Source organism: Hippocampus zosterae, chromosome 6, assembly GCF_025434085.1.
Source record: "Hippocampus zosterae strain Florida chromosome 6, ASM2543408v3, whole genome shotgun sequence".
NCBI classification, from domain to species: domain Eukaryota; kingdom Metazoa; phylum Chordata; class Actinopteri; order Syngnathiformes; family Syngnathidae; genus Hippocampus; species Hippocampus zosterae.
Window position 1 is genome coordinate 22,262,530 of NC_067456.1, and position 18,611 is coordinate 22,281,140.

The 18,611-nt window shown below is 43.3% G+C and overlaps 2 protein-coding genes across 5 annotated transcripts in view; one reads left to right on the forward strand and one right to left on the reverse strand.

Moving 5' to 3' along the window:
- Nucleotides 1-18,611, forward strand: part of LOC127602307 (golgin subfamily A member 7-like) — a 362,070-nt gene that overhangs the window by 16,056 nt on the left and 327,403 nt on the right. The gene's annotated exons all lie outside the window — the stretch shown is intronic.
- Nucleotides 2,770-18,611, reverse strand: part of loxl2b (lysyl oxidase-like 2b) — a 48,227-nt gene continuing 32,385 nt past the window's right edge. For 2 of the 3 annotated variants that reach the window (XR_007962724.1, XR_007962723.1), the window contains exons 7-15: nt 11,784-11,935; nt 10,405-10,572; nt 9,063-9,228; nt 7,640-7,880; nt 7,151-7,266; nt 6,261-6,397; nt 6,067-6,178; nt 3,370-3,724; nt 2,770-3,282 (exon numbers count right to left, since the gene is read on the reverse strand). Coding sequence is in view for 1 of the 3 variants with exons in the window: in XM_052068227.1 (XP_051924187.1) it covers nt 3,654-3,724; nt 6,067-6,178; nt 6,261-6,397; nt 7,151-7,266; nt 7,640-7,880; nt 9,063-9,228; nt 10,405-10,572; nt 11,784-11,935 (1,163 nt within the window). In the remaining 2 variants the exon portion in view is untranslated. Of the gene's footprint in view, nt 3,725-6,066; nt 6,179-6,260; nt 6,398-7,150; nt 7,267-7,639; nt 7,881-9,062; nt 9,229-10,404; nt 10,573-11,783; nt 11,936-18,611 lie in introns of all 3 variants that reach the window. The other variant, XM_052068227.1, reaches the window with a different exon arrangement.

Sequence of the window (18,611 nt, forward strand, 5' to 3'; positions counted from 1 at the left end):
TTGCATCGAAAAGCTGTGCATTGCAAAATGTGCTCATTGTAGCCATTAATCGAGACATCGTCTTTGATTTAAAAAATCAGCACAAATTATTTTATATATGTTCGTTTTGCAGGTGAAAGTTTTTTTTTTAATATTGTGCTCTGAGTTAATGTTGGTGATCAGTTTGAATGCATTATTATTTTTTGATTGTATGTCATTTTATTTTTCAATATCGTATAATTTGACACGGACAGTCAAAAAATGTTTACAGTTTAATTAAGGATTTAATTTAATTTTTTAAATTTCAGATGCACTGAAAATATGTTCTGTTACAGTTAATAAAGCTATTCTTTGTTGTAAATTGGTCCATATTTCTTTTTTTTATTCTTATACGTTAATAAGGATACAGTGTTATGCAGAGGTGTACTTATAACAATTTTAGAGACAAATGATACTATTTATACTCAACGGAAATCTTTAAAACTGAACCGAAAACTCAGCGAGAGCAACCCTAATTTTCACCATATGGAAGTTTGACATCAGAAAAAAAATAAAGAAAATAGCTGGCGGGAACTGGACCAATTTTGGTGCCAAGTATTTACAGTATAGCACATGGTCGCTACCCTCAGTGGCTGCAGTGAAACAGATGTGAGAGAAACGTGTGCAAACTTATCTTACTGGATGGCGGCGTCATGTCTGACTGCAAACACACGCACTGAAATATATGGGATATTAGCTTTATCATGTCATTGTTTTCCAACTAAGCAGAGCAAGAAGATAGTCCGGTGGTGCAGATGTGACTTTGCAACTCTAAATTATTATCCATTGAAGTGTGTATTCTGCCCGTGTTTGGACATGCTGTATAACTTTCCCATGCCAGCATGGGAAGGAAGAGACCCTGCTTCTTCTCCTCATGCATGCAAGTTAACCTTTTCACTCGAGAAGCATTTCCAACTTCAAAGTGACATTCGTAGGGACGAGGTGAAACCATGACAAAGTTATCGGGCGGCCCAGAACTAATGTGTATCTAACATATACCTTTCTGATCGACTGGTCAATTTGATCTCCATTCCTCTACTGATGTGGGGATTGGCGTCAAGCTTTACTCAAACTTTGATTCCCAGTTATTGTTTGATAATGCTTTGCATGAGGTAGGATTGATTGTTCCACTTTTGACAAGAGATTTTGACAGAAGATTTTGTGATCACAATATTAATTGTGATCAAGAGAGGGATTGTTGAGGAATTTATCCTTACTATGAGTTCTATTGGTACCAGTCTAGCACCTGAATGTCTGTTTAAACTCTTAAAACAAAGGACGTTGTGTTAAGTTTATATCTTCTTCCCCCTGAAGAGATTAACAGCCTCCAAGTGTCTTCTTTTGCACACCCCCATCTCGGGAAAGTCGCTGAAGGCTGCTGCGATGTTTTCAAAGTCCGTCCCTCCATCCATTTTGTGCACTGCAGATCTTCATTTGGGTCATGCGCGGGTGTGCTGATTTTTTCATAGTCCAACTTTGGCCAAGACGTGACCTATTGGCTGACTTACGGGTGGTGGTCACGGAGCTTGTAGGGTACCTGGACGGCGTCCGTCTGCAAAACGGAGTCCCATGTCTGGCTGGTAAGATGCGGATCTCGTTCTGCTCGCCGTGTCTGTTTGTCGGTCAAACTGCAGTGTTGTTAGCCACGGGAGCTAGCGGACAACAGAACATGACGAACCAAGCCAGGAGGGAGCAATATTACAATGCTTGCCTCCCTAAGACGTGGACAAGCTGAGATGGGGGGGAGCTCAGTGGCTTTAGTTAATTTTTTTTTTAAGTAAATACCTCACTACAGATTCTTTTAGGGGGTTAATTTAAGTGCTAACGTCATGCTTACAGACAGACCTATTGCATTCATGTCAATCAATCTTCAGCCCATCTAAGTACCGGTATGTGCACCCCACCGGTGTCTCCAAAAGAATGTAATATTCGTACGTGGCCACGTGAGGTCAGTCTTGCACCATTTTATGACATGCAGTTATTTGTCTCATTTCTTGGACTGATGCTCTCGAGCGGCAGAGAATTTTCAAGAATAGAGTAGACGTTGCCAAATTGAAACACAGAACTTGGTAAGTGGACATACAGTGGTCATTCTTGTCATTGAAAATTCAATATTTACCCCAATATGTCCTTTGGAAGGGAAAATATCAATGAAAAGCAACAATCATTTTTTGTTTGCTCCATATCTTTATTAATTTTTTTTAACAAATAATGTCTTATGCTTTGTTCAAGTATACTGTTAGTATACATAATGTAGCTTGTAAAACACAGACTGTACCCTCAGAAAACAGAGGGCCAGTTTGATAGCACCACGAACATAAAAAGTACAATAACATGGGATTCACACACACGATTGTACAAACCACATTTTTTGAAACAAGCACTAAAGCGAAACCTGATTAAATAGACAGCGAGTTACGGAAAAAGAAACTACACCCATCCACAGTTCTGAGTCTTTAAATAGGGAGAGATTTGAGTCAGGGTATCATTCAGCACACTTAAGAGTCCACACGGATGTTCTACTCCAGCTCTGGAACATCTTTACACTGTCAAGCACGGTTTGAATACAAATTCAAATCAAATCAAATAACCACACCTGAATCTCGCTGCTTTGGCAACAGGGAGTCATCATCTATTGTGGATGAAGGTCTTTTCACACGTGACTGAAATTTTTCTTGACCATTTGCGTTTAGTCTGCAGTGCACCATTTTCAAAGCGTGACCCCCTCTTCTTCTGTCTCGCTCTTTGAAATTGACAAAGGTCTTGGGACAATGGACAATTCTATGATTTTCATGAGTGCAGTGTTTGAAAAGGGCCTTTTTTTTGGCAAGCATGCCCGAGTCCACAAATCAAGGTCCATCAAGGTACTGTATATCATGGGTTAGGCGTAGCGCGGAGGAACTTCAAAAGCTCTGCCATCGACTCCATCAAACCTTTGGGATGAGCTCGAACCAATCTTGGGCGACACCTTCTCATGCAGTGCCTCCTGAAAGTGTCTTCTGAGCGAATGAATGGGAATGAACCCCAATATACAGTACTGCAATGCAGACTCCACGCTTTCCTATATTATTAGCTCCTGTTGCGCGTGAAAGGCCTGTTGTCCCAATACTTTTGTCTTTGTTGTGTATGTTGGTGGACCACACAAAGAGGTCTGGAAGATGGAACGAAGGTGATAGAAAAGAAACGAAAACCAAGGCAAATAAGGAATTGATTTGCTTTGACGACTGATCCGTCTTGCTTGGGCGCAGGCGTAACCGCAGTCGCCTCATGTATGAAAAATGTCAATTTGCAAAACATGTGGAAGGAGGCACAACAGGCCCGAAAGCCCCCCCAAAAAAGCCTTGCAGTCACCGAGCCCTCGACATGAAACGACACAAGCTTTCAAACAAGAACCCAGCAGGAGGTTGTTTTTCTCCAGCGCTCCACATTCACAAAGAGGTTCCTCATGGCACTTTGAATCAAATTCCATTCCAGCAGCAGCTCTCTTGCAGGCAGGATGCTAACAATGGAGCTGGAGCTGATCTTTTTTTTTCTTTATTCTTTTCGGGAGGAGGTATGCACCCTAGACGGAGACGTGTAGTGGCTGTGGGCTTCAGAGGTTCTCCCTGTTGGAGGGTGACTTGGCTGGTGGCTTTTTACCGATGGGTGACCTGATTGTTGATGAGTCCCGGGAACGTCTGCTCCGTCTCAGTGCTTAATGAGCCACCTTGCAAAAAAAGCACAGACACACCATCAACTCATTTTTCTTCTCCCTTATTTTGCATCCCATCCCAATATTCGAGATCAATCTTCGAGGAATTTCACATAATTGATGAGCAATATAGTGAGCACCATGCATTTTATTATTTCCGTAGTTTCATTTAAGTAAAGTAATAGTTAATTTACGCTTTTCAGAGGTGGTCATCAACGCACCTAAAGTTGAATGGAAGGAGAGTAGCACCATCTAGTGGAGGCATTGTAGATTGCGCCTTATAATGCGATGCGTCGAATGTATGAAACAATTTACAAAATAGCCATCCATTCAAGGTGCGCCTCATAATCCAGGGCGCCTTTTAGTGCGGCAAATACGGTATGTAATATTTCCGCTGCGAAAACGATTGCCCTCAACTTCTTCATTTTTGATGCTAATATGGATTCGACAGGAATTCAGATGCACAATATCGTTTAGATTTTTTTTCGGAATCATTGATAGCCAAAATCAAGTGTAAGTGATTTTCAACATTGCCCTTCCTTTCTCAGCCACGACCTGATCAAATTGAATGCACACATCAAGTTGGATGTGGGAATCTTTTTTTCCAAGGGGTTGGATTGGCTGCTGATCCAAATGACGATAGTTTAGCCTTAGGACAACACGAGTATGCCATTTATAAATCGATTCATTCAAATGAATTATAATGTATCCATTCCTCCATGTTCTATGCTGCCATTGCTGTTCAGGGTCACAAGGTCACAGGGTCAAGCTGGAGCCTGTCCCAGCTGACAAAAAGCAGACCGCACCGTGGATATTTTCCATCACAGGGCACATTTAGAGATGGACAACAAGTCAAGATGCACATGTACACAGGCACTGAGTAGGAAGTGAACCCACACGAGTCAAGTGAGCGCACCACCTCTGTAAACCATTTCGATCCGCTTATCCTCACAAGGGTCACAGCGGGTGCTGGAGCCTATCCCAGCTGTCTTTCGGCAGTTTGGAGTGTTCAATAAGCCTGCCATGCATGTTTTTGGAATGTGGGAGAAAACCAACGCAGGCTCGTGGAGAACATGCAAACTCCACACGGAGGCCAAAGCTGGAATTGTTTGAGGCGGCCCGGTAGTCCAGTGGTTAGCTCGTCGGCTTCACAGTGCAGAGGTACCGGGTTCGATTCCAGCTCCGGCCTCCCTGTGTGGAGTTTGCATGTTCTCCCCGGGCCTGCGTGGGTTTTCTCCGGGTGCTCCGGTTTCCTCCCACATTCCAAAAACATGCATGGCAGGCTGATTGGACGCTCTAAATTGTCCTAAGGTGTGAGTGTGGGCGTGGATGGTTGTTCGTCTCTGTGTGCCCTGCGATTGGCTGGCAACTGATTCAGTGTGTCCCCCGCCTACTGCCCGAAGACGGCTGGGATAGGCTCCAGCACCCCCCGCGACTCTAGTGAGGATCAAGCGGTTCGGAAAATGGATGGATACCTCTGCACTGTGAGGTCAATGCGCTAACCCTCTGTAAACCCTCAATGAGAACTCTTATTTACACTGAGCGGTATCTTTTTGTTCAACACACACAAAGGATGATGGGCCACACAAACCGTGACTGCCAGCCGAGGTCGGCCGGGTTCAGTGTTCAGCCTTGAGGGATGACCTCCTGCCCTCCCCTCTTCCTTTCATTGCTAGAATTGTGTGTCACTTGAATTTTTTTATTTTTTTTAAAGGGTTGTTTACCTCCCTACTGCTTCAAGGCTCCGCAGGATAATTTGAAATGCTTTTGTGGAGGAGTAAGACCTTTTCAATTCCAGGGATAATTGGTTTACTTTATCCCAAAACTTGTGGTGAAGGTCTGTGCAAGAGTGCGAGGACTGCGAGAAGAGATTATAGTTTGTATCGTGGTCGTAAAACTGCGTTCAGTTTGCACCCTTAGTACAGCTCTATAATTTTCCAGTTATTTTTGCATATGTCTTCTAATTTAGTACAATATATATATATACTGTATATGCTAATAGACACATCATGTACCTGAAAATGACATACACTCATACTGCATCTGGTAGACTTCCATCTGGTGAGATGGAAGTCTATGCTCGCCACAAACTACTGCAACGATAAATAACATTCGACATGAAAGTACTACTTCAACATCAAAGTGTGGCGGAGGAGGCACTACATTTGTCTTCCTGGCATCATTCAAAAACTACACGGCACAAAGTGACAAATCTTTCTTGGAGTGACAAAATAAGAGTTTGGGAAGTATCTCTTTCTTTCATGCATTTATTAAGATATGGATTCAAAAATAATCCTCCTAGACTTCTGAAGTTTACATGATGACAACAGATAATTATAATATGTTCCAGGACTTACCATTGTGACAGCTGTACATCCACACGCGATGACCATCATATCGACATCGACATTTCATGACGTTATTGGTGTAATCAGACTCTGGCACTTCGTAGTTTGGATTGATTATTATCTATAAAAAGGATGCGTGAAGGATGTTTTTTTTTTAATCGTACAATACTATAAGAAGAGACAAAGGTGGGCAGGAAACTTACCTGGAAAATGTAATCTCCAGGCTTTATGTCAGTGATGTCAATCCACTGGCAATCGATGTCATGCCGGTATGTGTCCCAGCAGCCCACAGTGATGCCCTGCTCTCCAAAATTGTCACATTCGTATCTTTTTTCAATGCCTGCAAAAAGACAAGAAAAAAATGCCTCTAAAGTCACACCAAACTTCAGCATTCGTCACACAAGACCTCGGTTCAGAGAGGATATTTAAACTTTGTGTACATATTGGGCATTTTCTTTGGCTTTTTTTTGCTTATTTTGAGACACCAAATCTAAAAAAAAAAATCGCATTGAGGTACCGTAATATGTTTCCAAAGAGGGCACTTAAGAAACAGAAGTTATGTGAAATAAGCATGCATACATTCTTAATAATTATGTTGCTTGTATGTTAAACACTCTTCGTTTATTTGACATTTTTAAATGAGTTTTTTTCTTCAACGTCAAAAAGCGTAAAAAGAAATTGCAGCGGTATAGTACTTTTGGCCACTTGGGGGCAGCACCTCTATCCATCCATCCAACCATGCATTTCCTATCCTACTTGGCTTCATTAGGCTAATGAGCTGTAGACTATCCCAATTGATTTTTGGGGAAGCGGCACACCCTGGACCGGTCGTCAGCTTATCTCACCTCCCACAGAAGTACCATTCGCAGTCACATTCAAAGCTATGGTCATTTTTTAGAATTTTCAACGAAATGCGAGTTTACAGACATCCCTCACATCAACTCATCGGTATATTTTGTTATGTCACAACATTTAATACATTGTCATCCATTCCTGTGTATTTGCGACTGTGCGGCATTAATATCCTCAGAAAAAAAAATCACCATAAAAGTATACATCTGAATTTAAGGTCATATTGCGATAATATTCCTACCTTCATCACACTCTGAGTCCTCCAGACAAAAACTGGCTTTGTGTCCTTCTGCTATTTTGGTTCCATTCAGACTGAACAGGTCATAGGTAGTAAACACCTCCATGCTGTGATAATGCCTACCGACACACACACGCACAGAGTTTTAACAACAAAGCTCCAACATAGCACTGTGAATAGAAAAATATTCCGCATCAAAGCAAACGTTGTTAACAAAAGTCACAAACCCTGGAGGGGAGGAAAAAAAACAACCCAAAACTCAATTGGTTTGTACATTTTAAGAAGCTCCTGCTTCCAATTTAAGGTTAATCCAGGGGCACAAGAATGTGCATTTCTCGCAGCGCAAATCAAAAAAGGAAGTTGGAATGAGGTTATAAGTGTTTTTTTCAGCAATCAAGCAAAAAAAAAAAAAAGTTTCGCGTGGAGGTTTACATGCCATAGACAATTCAAACCTCATCGAGCAAACAGAGACGTCTGTAATTAGGAACTGACCTATGACAGTCGTGCCACACCCAAGACTGTCGGTCAGCTTTAGGCCGGAAGTCGGACTGGCCGTTGTTGTGGATCTGGGAGGAGAAGCGCAGCAGCCGGCGGTAGGAGTTGGCAGGCAGTTCTTTGGAGGAGGTGGACAGGCATTCCTCCTCAAAAGCACATTGCAGCATGAACATGGGCCTGTCCTCCATGTAGGTGGTCTGCTCCACCGCCTGAGGGTTCAGCACCAGGTCAGGGGCCGCTGGTGGGACAAGAATGAAGGCTGAAGCAAACGGATGTGCACGGACCGAGTTACACAATTGCGCGTGATGGGATACACGTGCCGTAGCGAGTGTCAGACGGACCCAGTTGGAGTCCGCTGTTGCCAAAATCTCAAGTGGAGCCAAATGGTACTGTACATCATCATCAACAAGGTCGGTTTTACACGCATTGTAAAGCACATTCATTCCAGGTATGGAAGCGCCTCATCGTGCGGTCCTGTCATTTAATTTGAAGTCAAACGGACGTGTGTGGCATTGCCTGTGCCGCTAGTGCGGCGTGTCATACGAGTCATTTTTCAGTCGGATCGAACTGCACCCGTCAAGCAAGACCCGAAATTTCCCTATAACACGCTCCTGTCGGTAGACGGGAAGTGCTTACATAATCAAATGTAGGATGCGTGTCAACTTGGTTGATTATAAGGAAAGCCACTTGCTATTCGCAGGGGACAGTGACTCAGCATTACGGACTTAGGAATAGACTAACAATGCTGCATATTCGCCGCTCGCCGTCGAAATAAGTGAAGTCACCAGCGGCCATCTAACAAGTCCGCCCAACTTGAACACGTAGATTTGTACATGCCATTTTACATTTTTTGTCTCAATGGCAAAAACTGTCTATGGCCTAGCGTTGTCTGGGAGAAAAAAAGACGCTGCAAAATGTCAGCCACAATTCATGATAGTGAGATGATATACTCGACACAGACGGAGAAGTTGATTCTTTGAGAGACTCTCGTGACTCCACATTTGTATCCCAGTGTAAAACAGACACTGATAACAATGTTTCTAGTGAAAAAAGTAACAGAATGTGTCAGTAAGAGTGGCAATGTAAGATGGCTGCCCTATGGCTTCAACTGTGAGGGGCCCATTTATACTCCATTCATATATAAATAAGTGGAATACATCTTGCCGCGAGTACTGTATATGACAAATTTCACCTCCAAAGCCTCGACAGTCCTCAGTTCCCCACTGCTTATTGAGTGTTGTTAAAAGAAAAAGTACCGGTAATAAAACACAGTGGTAAACATATTTTTTTAAACGGTAAATAGGTAAATTTTTTCACCAAATAACAGAGGTTGAATTAAAAAAAGAATGCAAATCGTTGAAAATTTGAATCGTCAATCAAACATTTAAAGATAATAAAATGAAAGAATAAGGTGTCTTACTCTCAGAGCACGAGACTCCTGCGGCATTGCGGCCACCTCCTTTGGAGCAGCTGAGGTGGGCTCCATGGTGCAGGCAGTGGGACAGAGACATCTCAGTACCAGAGCAGCGAACTCCACTCATCACCACACTGTCTGCACTCACCTCGCCTTGCCAGTGCCATGTTTCCTGTTGAGAAAACAGACACGATGGTTTAAAAAGAAAGAAAAAAAAACATACCATCCATTTTGGTGCACGGCAGTGACATTTGAACTAAATTTAGCATTGTGATTCTCACAAACCGTATAATCAATTAAATGGAAAGTGCTTGGAATGATTTTCATGAATATACACCAATACTACTTATATCTCATACCTAAACTAATAAAATATTAGATGTGTTCTTTACCATACAGAGCACAGTTTAGGTGCTGAATATATTGACAACGGTTAACAATGATAATAATGTGTTCAACTTGAAATAAGATTAACCAAAATAACGAGAAACGATCAAATCACTGATGAAAAATAGCAACAAATTGGCAAAGTCACTACGCTGAAGCATGTATGCCAAATCTGCCCCATCGTCAAAAACTTCAAATCATTGCATGAAGATTTCTTGATAACATTTGCCTGCCCCCCCATACCCAAAATATTAATGTTCGTTTCATTGCAAATGATAAATTATCAGAATGCATAAATGTGAGTGTGAATGTCTGTCTCTATGTGCCCTGTGACTGACCACAGCAACCAATCTGGCGTGTACACTGGCTCCCTTCCACAGTCAGTCGGGATAAGACTGAGTTCACCCGTGACCCTGAACAGAACAAGCAGCAGAAAATGTTTGTCCACTGCGGTGCAATTTCCCACTGTGACCACTGGAGTGCACTCTGGTACTTCTTCAGTTTAACCAGAAGTCAGATGATTAAAATCACAACATTAGACTGTCGTTAATCTTCATGAAAGTTGACTAATTGCAGATGCTTATTAAATGACAGTCGAATATTAGGACAATAAACCAAAAGCCGATCACTGACAGAACCCCAATGTGTGTATGTGTGTGTGTGTGTGTGTGTGCGTGTGTATATATTAGAAAATAATTCCTATTCCCTGACAAATTGACAGACTGCTACACTTTAACTGACAGAATGGAATTTGCATGAAATTAGTGATGAGTGGCCCAAATTATACATACATAGTTGTAGCTTTTGATTTTATTTTTCCAACTCAAATTTGTACTTGAAACGCTGAAATTATGTCAAGAATCCAAATGAATCTTTTCTGATTTATTTTAGTTGAAGTCGTTTTGCATCTTTGACGGTGTCGAACAACTTCCTCTGCTCCATCTCGTTCCTTCGCGCATACCTGGAAAGAATTGCTGGCAAAGCCCAAGCCCAGCTGTCTGCAGACAACCATGGCCTCCATGGTTCCCCAGCCCTCACTGCACACCGTCCCCCACACCAGAGAACCGTTCTTCTCCACCAGCACTTCCACACGGCCCTCGAAGGGGTTTCGACCTCCACTCAAACGCAGCTACAGATATGAACGACAAGAAAGACACATGGTTTCGGGCTCATATTCATGAATCAAGTCGGTGATATTTGAGTACAATAAATACAACACACAGAAAGATTGCTCATTGGAATACGTCGCATAGACCTAGAAGTGGATTTTTAAGGACTCCAGTTGAGGTCTTGAAATGATGTAATTGTATGCAGTATAATGGAGGTGTCACCAATCTTTAAAAAGTGGGAGTTACTTTATGGCTACTGATTAATTTGAAGGGCTACCTGATTGATACACAAAATCTTTTAGTGACATGGCAGTAACCCAGTAAACGTCAGACGATCAACCAGCATGTATACAAAGAGATCCTGCGGCGGTTGACAGGAACAAATGCAACAGAAAGCACTGGTGTCCACTTTTCGAAAAAGTTTCCAAAGTGTTTAAGCTCTAACACACGTATGTTGTATCCAACTTATTCCTGAGGGCTCTGATGTCAAAACGATTATGGGCACAACTTCCTGGAAATCACCGAAGTAGCAATTTGTTCCCTTGACTTTACTTTATTTGTATGTTTTTACTTTTGTTTCCTTTTCTAAACTATTGTAAGCCCCCATAGCATTGAAAAATATCTGGACACAGCATGGGAACCCGTTGGCGCTTGTGTGAACAGCCAGAAGAAGTTGACACTATGGCTAGAAAAGCAATGTTTTGAACAACGAGGAAAGAACGCTGATAATCGGTACAGTGCCCAGCACCTGCCCGGCCGGATATGAGGAACACAGAAGGATTCGTCTGAAAATCTTCATTTGAAGCTTTCACTTGAACGGGCCACCCACCAACACTCCTTTTCATTTTGCAGATAAAAAGCCCACGTAGCAACACATGCATCAAAATTTGTGCTTGCGTGACTTGCGACAACCAGAGTTCAGAAAGCAGCTAAACATGCGATTGTTCAATGTCGCAGACCACTTTTTGATGTCATCCTCCAACCGCGCTGCAAAGTGTCACGCGGGATTGAAATGTTTTCTCTTTTAATTTGTGAAAGCCAGCATTCCCCACATTGTCTTAAAACCATAACCGTCATAGAAAGACGCCTGGCACAAACGGTTACCATTAACATTAACGTACTGGAAGTCATGCCCGTAATTCATGCAAAGGCTGTTGGGGCTCAAAGAGAGGATGTTCTTTTCAAATCCATTTGAGAAACAAGCCGATGGAAGAGAACAAATAAATCTCACCCTCTCCTGGAAGCCCATAGCGGGGACATTACATCTGACAGCTGCATCCTCCTCATGGCTGCAGCCCAGAGACTCCTTGTCGAAGGGACACTCTGTGATGGACTTCTCAAATCCCGAACACTGCACTTCATTCATATGGACCGGGCCCATTCCTTGCAAAAAAAAAAGTTTGAAAATGACGAAATTTCACGAAAAACACGTGTAGCCATCAGCCGTGTAGACAAAAAAGGAAACTCAGTTGAAAGTTGTAACCGGTGGTATGCTGGGGGAAAAACGTTTGATCAGTCTTATGTCGTCATAATAATACACGATACACACAAGAAACGATTCGCACACGTGGAGGCTTATCCAAAATCTTCAAGGGGTACTTGACTTACTTAGTCACTTTCAGCAGTAAAACGGGAATATTTTGGCTATAATAATATAATGTGCTAACTTCGTTATTTTTCACGTACAATTAATACCTTGAGAAACGCATTTTGCCACTAGCTTTAGACTGAAAATGACATCACAGTTGCTCAGAGCTCAGGTAACGACAGCTCACCTGTTTTCTGGGTTTGGTCATGTAACATTCGTAAGATGAGCCATGATTGGTTGTTACATGAGCCGTGATATATGTGGTGTCATCATCAGTAGACAGCAAGTGGGAACAATTTTATTTTTCATGAAAAATAATACAAGTTACGTTCTACTGCTGTAAATGGCAAAATAAGTCAAGTATCCCTTTAAATATAAGTCTTTCCTAGAAGGCATTTTCCACCATTGTAGCCTCAGTGTCGCATCTTTGGGTAGAATACAAGTAGCATTATGTGCACACTGTCCTTGTGAACTCCACAATAGTGCATTTAAGAGTCATTTATTCATTCTTCGAACCGCTTTCTACGATGGAGCTTGGACTTCAAATCATCTTTTCCCATAGAAATGATTGAAAAAGCCATTAATCTGTTCCACTCCAAAACCAAAATGTTTGAAATGTGTTTTTGTAAGGAAAAGAAAAACACTAGAACATTGCACTTCATAAAATATACTGTAAAGTACTGAGTGTAAAGATTTAAAACAAATGTTGCCACATTGTTTGCTTCGAATCAAATGATATTTTTTATTTTTATTTATTTTTTTCCCTCTCCCTACCTTGTGGTTTCCTTTCTGAACTCTTGACTGTAAATTTCCCCATTGCGGGACAAATAAAGGATATCTTATCTGATATTAGGCTGCTCTTTCTGCTGTGTACTTTGGCCACATGAATGCAGTATAATCCAGAAAAAGAAACACACACGAAGCAGAGCTTCACTACGGACGCAGTAAGCTCCATCAATATAAGTCATTTTTTTCTGCGAAGGATAAAGAACAAAAACGTGTAAGCATTGTTATATTGTCTGTCTATAACTGTTGCTCCGCCATTTGTATTTGTTTAATTTGACAGGAAACCTGACTGGGAGTGGCAATTAATAGTTTGAAGCCTTTTTGTTTTTTGAGCAGTTGTTCACTGTCTGCCAAACTGCTGAATACTGTGAAGTGACTTGAATTTATTGCCGCTATACAGCACTCCTATCTGAAATTCAGTCAGAGCAAAGAAATTGTCTGAACGATGGTTCGAATGTTGAAAAATCCTCAAATTGGGTCAGTGGTATCACATGGCCCCGCTGTGTTTGCTTTGCACTGACAAACTTTCCATCAACAACAATCTAACAATTTTTGATGTATGACACACTAACTGCAGCAGGAAGGTCAATCCAATACCTTTACTTTGTTTTAATTTTCAAATCTTGATTTCCATTGCATATTCTGATGACAGGTAAACTGAGTCTATAAAACATCTGCTGAGTGTGTTATTTTCAATGGCTCAGCAACACTTTTCAAATTTTCCATGGGGCAACCCACTTTTGTTGTAAAATGTACTGTCAAGACACTGTAAAACACTTGCATGTGGCCAGCGGTGTAAACACTGTGCACTGTCTCGAGTCTGGAAAGGAGGTCCATGCAGTGGAGGCCATAATTACAGAGGTGGTCACTGACATCACAGAATGTGACTTTCCTGTCGGTTTGTGTGGTTAACTCATACTGTATGCTCCAACAACGCATGAAAAAGAAAAACATCTCAATGATACATCCATCCATCCATTATCTGATCCGCTAATCCCCACGAAAGTCATGGATGTGCTGTCGAAGAAAACTGTAAAAACGCTCAATGTTGGAATTAGGAATGTCCCGATATCTTTCATCTTTCTGCTTGGCTCTCGATGAAGGCGGACGCTTTTTGCACTGCTCCTCCTGCCCTCACCCCCACCCTTTCCGTGCTCGCCACTTAGTCCTTGTGCTGTCTTTGTCTAACTTTTTTTCCTAGTCTCCTACCGTATTTTTCATCCGAAGAACTAACCATGGAATTAGGTGGCTGGTCTCTCAATGTAATCGACAAAATTCTTTTCGACGAAAAGAGCGGGCAGTTGGGAGCCTGCTTGCCCTCCGGGGACACTTGCTGCCGGATACGCCCTGGATCCATGGAGAAAGTGGTGACCGGTGTGCCTGGCAGTACTGTCCGTGGAGGATGTGGAAGACATCTACATTATTGGCCTTTTGATAACAGGTATGCTGCTGTTTGGTGTTGGCAGCTTGCTGTTTTATCGCAAAATTCAACCGATGGGAGCGGCTTTATTGGAAGTGAAGAGGCTGCCGGTCACTCTGGATGGCTTGGCGCGAATGTCCAACACTCAGACTCAAGCGGTGACTGAGCTCAACCGCAATATTCTTGCGGTTTTGGAGCGACTCCGCGCGATCGACAATACCATGGAGAAGTTGGAATCCACGCTGCGGAAAGAATTTTCGGATTCGACTGATTGGCGCCAGTGAGGAGATACAGACCAAGGACTCAAGGCTGTCTGGAATTGTTGGCGGCCGTCGCTCCAAAACATACAACACTATCTAGCCTTTAGATAGATGGAAATACGCATGGAGTCTAGGGGCCCCACCACCACCCCCCTCCTTCTCGGCCATGGACTGATAAGCCGGGACTGTCTTCATGATGAGCAGACCTTGACGAAGCAGCTATGACGTGTACACACATACACGTACACAACTGGACAACCCCACGCACATACACATCCTTGTTATCACCGTCTTCATCGCTCAGATTCCCCCGTGACGTGGTTCGATATGCGGAGCGCAACGGTGACCGTGCAGCTGGTCATTTCGGCCGCGTCGCGGTTACCCCCCCCTCCCCCTTCCCATTCAACCTCCCCCTTATTACATGTTATGTCTTGTGACTTGTTGTAACTATATGCTTATTTATGTGCTAGGGTCTTTTTTTATCCTGGACTTAAATTATCCTCGGAAGACGATAGTTCGAGCGTGGGTTTTTTTTCCCTCTCCCTACCCAGTGTTTTCCTTTCTGAATTCTGATTGTAATTTCCCCATTGCGGGACAAATAAAGGATATCTTAAACTTAATCTCAATTAGTTTTTGCTTGCCTCCAAGTCCAAGTCACTTGCTTCTGAATATTTTCCAATAGAGAGTTCTGATCCAATACCGTGGCAATGCAATAAGAAAAAAGGTACAGTGAAATTGTTTGTACTGTTTTAATTACTTTTTTCCTCCGCCAAATAAGCATTTCGTAGCATGAACCATTTTCTGTGACAAAAATTTCTCGTGCAGCAGTGGTTCAAACCAACCATTTTCTAATCGGCTTATCCTCACTCGGGTCGCTGGGGTGCTGGAGCCCATCCCAGCAGTCTTCGGGCAGTAAGGGTACAACCCATAATGGTTGACAGCCAATCACAGGGCACACATAGACAAATAACCACTGAGGGACAATTTAGAGTGTTCTATTAGCCTGCAATGTATGTTTTTAGAATGTGGGACAAAACCGGAAAAAATCCACTTGAGCATGGGGAGAACATGCAAATTTCACACAGGAAAGCCGGAGCGGAATCGAACCCGCACCTCTGCACTCTGAGGCCGACATGCTAACCAGTCGCCTGCACAAATGATGATTAATACAAATTACATTGGAATATTCTAGATGAACTGAAATCTCAAAAATATCTTTTGGAAAAAAAAGAAAAATCTCTCCGTGCAGCAACAAACAAACGATCTTAAATGATCAGTGAAATCAGTTCCACACAGTGTACCATTGCATTGGTAAAACTACAGGGCTTCACTCCAATTTGAAAGATGCTGCTTCCCATACGAAATGAGAGCGTCACAAGAATGTTAGCAGATACTTGTTCTCAAGTAGCCCAGAGTTTGAAAAGAAAAGTAAGTCCCATAAAGATAAAGTAAAAGCATCATTGGCATTTTCACTGCAAAGCTGATTACAATTGTCAACTAGTAGTCAAATATGTGTCTGTCGAGCATGCAGGAGACTTGTTGCTATAGCAGTGGTTCTTAACATGGGTTCGATCAAACACCACGGGTTCTGTGAGTCGTTCTCAGGGGTTCGGCGGAGCCTCTGCCATGGAGGGTAAGACACACGCGACTCAACGTGTCAATGAGTTATGACACGCCCGCTTGGCCATTGCTGGCTGCAGAGGATCACATGACATTGCTTGTCCAATCAGTGCTGTGGGAAATTCAGTTCGTTTCATAGTCAACATGTGAGTGTCGTTCAATTGAAAAAAAAAGTATACTGATCCCTTGAAAGTTTATTAACTTTTTTCTGTTTTTTAATAAATGTGTTTTTTTTTTATTTGTAATATTTAAATATATATATAGGGCGTCCCGGTAGTCGAGTGGTTATCCCTAAGTGTGAGTGTGAGTGCGGATGGTTGTCTGTCTCCGTGTGCCCTGCGATTTGGCTGGCAACCGGTTCAGGGTTACCCCCGTCTACTGCCCGAAGACAGTTGGCCCAGCACCCCCCCCCCCCACGCGACCCTTGTGAGGATAAACACATATATATATATATATATATATATATATATATATATATATACTAGCTGGTTCGCCGCCCTCCGGGCGGCTCATCATCTAGTTCCTGCGGAAGGCTGGTAAGGTGGTGGTTCGCCGCCCTCCGGGCGGCTCATCAGCTAGTTCCTGCGGAAGGCTGGTAAGGTGGGCCTTCGGCCCACAAAAGTGTTGTTGCTTGGTTCAACTTTTTGTTCATCTTCATTGCTTATCGCTTATCGCTTATTGCTTATAGCTCTACTAAATAACTAACAATTTTATTGCAATGCTTGTGGGTAGACAACATTTTTTCGCTAAGATGCCCGCGCGATCGTAGTGAGCCACTACCTGAGCGGCGCAGTGGCGGAGCGCAGTGGCGGAGCGCAGCGGCATGGTGAAGTAGGTACGTTTTGAAAAGGGACAGACGGAAGGACAGACCGCGTGCGGGACGACGCGCAATATATACATAGATAGATAGGGCGGCCCGGTAGTCCAGTGGTTAGCACGTCGGTTTCACAGTGCAGAGGTACCGGGTTCAATTCCAGCTCCGGCCTCCCTGTGTGGAGTTTGCATGTTCTCCCCGGGCCTGCGTGGGTTTTCTCCGGGTGATCGGTTTCCTCCCACATTCCAAAAACATGTGTGGCAGGCTGATTGAACACTCCAAATTGTCCCTAGGTGTGAGTGTGAGTGCGAATGGTTGTTCGTTTCGGTGTGCCCTGCGATTGGCTGGCAACCGATTCAGGGTGGCCCCGCCTACTGCCCAAAGACAGCTGGGATAGGCTCCAGCACCCCCCGCGACCATAGTGAGGATCAAGCAGCTCGGAAGATGAATGAATGAATATCTATATATTGAATTTTAACTGGATTAATTTTTTTTTCTCGCGAGATTAACGCGGCACACGTCACAAGCAGGATGTTACGTTGCTGTATAAATACACCAGAACAAAACAACAAGCGCGCTGCAGAAGTCCACGCCCATGTCTGTTTTGCCAGCCATGGCAGCGCGAGACACCGAAAACGGATACTTAAAGAGTTTATGAATGGAGAAAGAAGGAGCAGCAACAGCAAAGTCAACATTTCTCTCGTGTGAAGCTTTCCCACATTTGAAAGTAAAGAACAGAGCGAAACATGGTGGCAGCGCGCGTGTGTGTAGAAAGAATTGAACAATTGTGCAAGTACCGTAATCCATCAAAAACGCCGTGTTCCCTCTCGTTGTTGTGTATTGTGGCGTAACTCGCCCAGCGCTGCCTCTCACTCTTTGTAAAGTTGTGTTTGCCATCGATCATCCATTGTTCCCATGCCGTTCGCAACTTTACTTTGAACGCCCGGTTGATGCCAATGTCCAGCGGTTGGAGTTCTTTAATCAAGCCTCCGGGAATAACGGCAAGCTCAGAGTTCATTTGCTTGACTTGGTTTTTCACCGCTGCTGTGAGATGGGCACGCATGCCAAAAGCATAACCGGTGGCTTTAAGTTTGAACTGAGCTTCGTAGGCTGCTCCCCAGCTTGCCTGTCCTCTCTCTCTCTCTCCCTCTCCATATATGTATATATACACGCCCACCATTCCTTGATTGGCCGACTTCTTTCCCGAATGCCTGCCCACAGTCACTTCCGCCTTTTCTCTATATAAACAGCGTGTCGGCTGTCAGTCAGATTTAGGAACTCAGCGCATACAAAGGACGCTCCGCACCATAAGGCATCCTGTCCATTTTGGAGAAAATTTAAGACTTTTAATGGCGCCTTATAGTCGTGAAAATACGGTAGGCTTTCCCTGCCAGCATCTTACAACCTGCAGTTATGTGTTGGATCTTCTCAGGTGCCTCTTTGCACAACCTACACCTTGGGTCTTGTCTGGTGTGGTATATCTGGGCCTCAATGGCTCTGGTGCTCAGGGCTTGCTCCTGAGCATCCAGGATGAGTGCCTCTGTGCTGTCCTTTAGGCCAGCCCTCTCTAG